The following is a 4349-nucleotide window of genomic DNA, read 5'->3' on the forward strand; positions in this document are numbered from 1 at the left end:
ATGATACTCTCATGTATGATACTCTCATGTATGATACTCTCATGTATGATACTCTCATGTATGATACTCTCATGTATGATACTCTCATGTATGATACTCTCATGTATGATACTCCCATGTATGATACTCCCATGTATGATACTCCCATGTATGATACTCTCAGGTATGATACTCTCATGTATGATACTCTCATGTATGATACTCCCATGTATGATACTCCCATGTATGATACTCTCATGTATGATACTCCTTGAATGTTTTAAAGAGTCTGTTACTCATGAAAAAAATAATTTATAAAACATTCTGCACTACATTTAATGTTTTAAAAATTCAGTTGTTAAAGTTGGAAATATTTAATTAAAAAAGTTAGTGATGTTATTGAAAAAAATTTAATTAATTTCTTTTATTACTTTTTTTAAAACAATTTTGATTCTGTTTGTAATTTTTTGCCATTATGAATTAATTGAGATAACTTTTACTTTATATTTCATTTTTGGATTTGATTTGTAAGATTCTTTATGTGAGTTCGTGTGTTGAAGCATGTTTTGTTGTGTCTGGGGAGAGTCATTCTCTTTTGGTGCCTCATTATTTAACACACTCACCAGTTAAATTTCCACTCATTTACTTATTTATCTTTTTCTAAAATTTTTGTTGTCTTGCAACCTTTTCAATAGTATTGAAAAGGTTGCAAGATACAGCAAAAGTTTTATTTTATAGTTTTAGGGAATTATTTTGTTATAAATGAAGTGATAGAAAAAAAGCTGAATTCTTCGGTTATTTTTTAATATTCAACTTTTGTCTTTCAGTTAAAAGATAATCCAACTTACATAAGAAGCAAAACTCCAGACTTTTTCTCATTTCCCATGACTGGGTTGCAGAGAATGGCTGAACAACATGGCAAAGATTCTCCAAAGCTTCTCTCTGCTACTAAACTTCTCAATCAATTTGTTGACAAGGTAAAGCAATTTTATTTCTAAATCTTATTTTTATGACTCCTGCCTTTCTCTACACATTTATTAGAAAAAAAAACTGGTTTTTCTTTTGATGCCTTGCAATAATTACTAATGAAGAAATATGGTCTTTTAGACAATTTCTATTCCTGGGAGAACTCAAGCTTCATGTTGTGTCTCTTCTGTCACAGTTGTTGTTTTTGCTGTATATGTGTTTTGTTGTTGTTTAACCCTAGGCTATCCATGATCAAGCTAACAAATAATCCAAAACATTCCAATTGTGACTGTCCTATCTTAAGTATATTTATGTCTACATTATCTTCATTAACTTTCATCCCTCTGGGGTCAGTCTAGTTAAAGGCACAAACCCCCTTCAATCTCTAGCAGAGTTTATTCATTGATTCCAAGAAGTTCCTCTGTGTTTGTACTCAGTTTTCTGTAGAATGTGATGTGAACCTCAGTCTAGCAACTGCGAATCTCCAGCTTTGAACACACACATGCATGTGTGTGCACACGGGGTGTGTGTGTGTGTGTGTAGTGGTTCTCTCATGCATCTCTGATGTTTTCTAAGTCTACCTACACTTAATGCAGTAATGTCTCATTACTACGCGCACACATGCATACACACACACTCACACCACACACACATGCATACACACACGCATTCAGGTTGGTAGATGAGCAGATCCAGTCCTGTTTACTTCCCTTTACTTTGTAACTTTAAACCCCGGCAGAATTGACTTTGCCTCTGGAGTTTTTATCTATCTTATAATCAAAGACGTCGTTCCAACCATGACCCTCGCATCTTTAAACGATGTATTTAGATCACATTATCCAATGCCATTTTTTTAAAGGTGATCAGATATGGTTTGAGAGGAATTTGGTTGATATTTCAGCAGGCCAAGTGACCACATGAACGTTTCCTCTTTGGTTTGACTCTCCGCTGTGGTACCAGTCATACACTGATGTAGAATCAGTCACTTTCATTCCTCTCTCACTAATATTTCTCATGTAGTTCTACGTTGTTTGCAACTGGAAGCTAAAATATTTTCTCTTTTCAATTTGTCTACAATTTTTAGTGACGCTGATTATCTCCCTTAGAACACTCTTTTTTTTCTTTCCCGCTCAAACTGGTTCTGTGTAATTAACATTGTTCATTAGTGACACAAACTATCATTTAAAAACAACAACATAGCTGTTTCTATCTCGAGAAACAACTACTTTCTTTTGGTTAGACACAAGTATTTATATTGTAGTCGGTTGGATGTTAGCTTATGAGTTGAAAAAAATAATCTTTTCGTAAGCCAGTGACTTATTAGCTGTATTATTTACATTATTTACATTTGACGGATATTTGTCCTCATTTTGTTTGTTGTTACCACAACGTTTCGGCTGATTTACTCCCCAGCCTTCATCAGGTGTCCTGGCGGAATTTTGAACTCAACTCTGGGTTCTCATTCCTAAGGTATTTTTTGATATTATTATTTATTTAAGGCACTTATTATTTATTTAAGGAATTGAACTCGGAATCTTGGGGTTAGTAGAATGAGAACCCAAGGTTGGGTTCAAAATTCCACCAGGACATCTGATGAAGGCTGGGGAGTAAATCAGCTGAAATGTTGTGATAATAACTAACGAGATGACACATATCCGTCGTCCAATGGAAATAATGCACAGAATTCCTCATCTCTAAAACGTAGAACAGAATATTAGTCATGTTCTGAGTTCAAATTTTGCCGAGGTCGACTTTGCCATTCATTCTTTTGGGGTCGATAAATTAAGTACCTGTGAAACATTGGAGTCGATGTAATCAACTTATCCACTGGCCCAAACTTGTTGGCCTTTTTAATTAATAAACTTGCTACCAAAATCTGAAAAGAAAAAAAAAACGGTGGGTTGGTCATCATTGACCTGGGAGTAAATAATAAGGAATTATTTAAATACGAGCAGTTGGGTTTTTTCTTTTTGCTTGCTTTTTTTTTCCCCCCACAAATTTGGGGTTTTTCATCATTAAGACAATTTTTTGTTTGATTCAGGAGGTTTTGTAATTATAGTATTCTTGTCTACTACGGATGCAGGGCTTGAAATTTTGAGGGAAGGGACAAATCAACTACATTTGATCCCCAGTGATCAACTGGTAATTATTTTATCGACCTCGAAAGGATAAAAGGCAAAGCTGACCTCCACAGAATTTGAACCGAGAACCTAGAGAGTCAGGAGAAATGCTCCTAAGCATTTTTATGGTTCGTTATGTTCTGGCATGCTAACGGTTCTGCTAGCTCACTGCCTGAATAACAATAAGAATGATAACAATAATAATCCTTTCTACTATTGGCAGAAGGCTTGGAATTTTGCAGGAGAGAGCTAGTTGAGTACATCAGTCCCAGTGCTTGACCGGTGCTTGTTGAAAGGATGAAAGATAAAGTTGACCTCAGCAGGATTTGAACTAGAAATGTAAAACTGGAAGAAATGCTGCAAAGCACTTTGTCTGGTCTGCTAATAACTCTGCTAGCTTGCTACCTTAATTATACAAATAATAATAATAATGATCATTCCTACTTCATGCACAAAACCTGAAATTTTGGGGGAGAGCTCTCTTTCATTACATTGACCCCAGTACTTAACTGGTACCTATTTCACCGCCCCTGAAAAGGTGAAAAGCAAAGTCAACCTTGGTGAAATTTGAACTCAGAAAGACAGACAAAATACTGCTAAGCATTTCGTTTGGTGTGCTAATGATTCTGCCAACTTATCCCCTTAATAATAATAATAATAATGATGATGATGATGATGATGATGATAATTCTTCCTGGTTTTTGGCATAAAACCAGTAATTTTAGGTGCTGGGGTGGATAAGTCAATTATATTGATCCCAGTGCTCAAATAGAACTTTATTATATTGGCGCCAAAAGGAATAATAACAGTATTCCTGCTATAGGTACAAGGTCTGGAATTTTGAGGGAAGGGGAGAGTTGGTTACATCGACGTCAGTGCTTGACTTCATTTTTCAACCCCAATAGGATGGAACCCTGTACAGGAAGATAGCTATTACTACCACAAAACTGAAAAAAAATTACTACTACTAGTCCTATAAAATTATGAAAACAGTTTCTACTACTACTACAAAACTATGGAAATCTCAGTAAAACTAAATTACAGAAACTTCATTTCTATATTTGTTAATGTGAGAGTGACTCTGTGTGTGTGTGTGTTTGTGTGTGTGTGTATAAAAAAGTTGATTTTTTAGTTTCACATTGCAAAGACAAAACGCCTGGGGCTATTGTTGTTTCTGACTTTCTCATTAATGAAGAGGACAAAGGAAAGAAAGCAAAAAATAAAAATAAAAATAAGGGGAAAATTTTATGTCCAAAACACAAGTTCATTAGTTAGTAATCATGT

General features: G+C 34.9%; 1 protein-coding gene across 1 annotated transcript in view; it reads left to right on the forward strand.

Annotated features, from left to right (window-relative positions):
• LOC106882696 (renin receptor) overlaps positions 1-4349 on the forward strand; it is a 24989-nt gene that overhangs the window by 6298 nt on the left and 14342 nt on the right. Inside the window, exon 6 of the mRNA XM_014933460.2 lies at positions 807-956. Coding sequence (XP_014788946.1) covers positions 807-956 — 150 coding nt within the window. The remainder of the gene's footprint in view (positions 1-806; positions 957-4349) is intronic.

This window comes from Octopus bimaculoides, chromosome 19 (assembly GCF_001194135.2).
Source record: "Octopus bimaculoides isolate UCB-OBI-ISO-001 chromosome 19, ASM119413v2, whole genome shotgun sequence".
Classification (NCBI taxonomy): domain Eukaryota; kingdom Metazoa; phylum Mollusca; class Cephalopoda; order Octopoda; family Octopodidae; genus Octopus; species Octopus bimaculoides.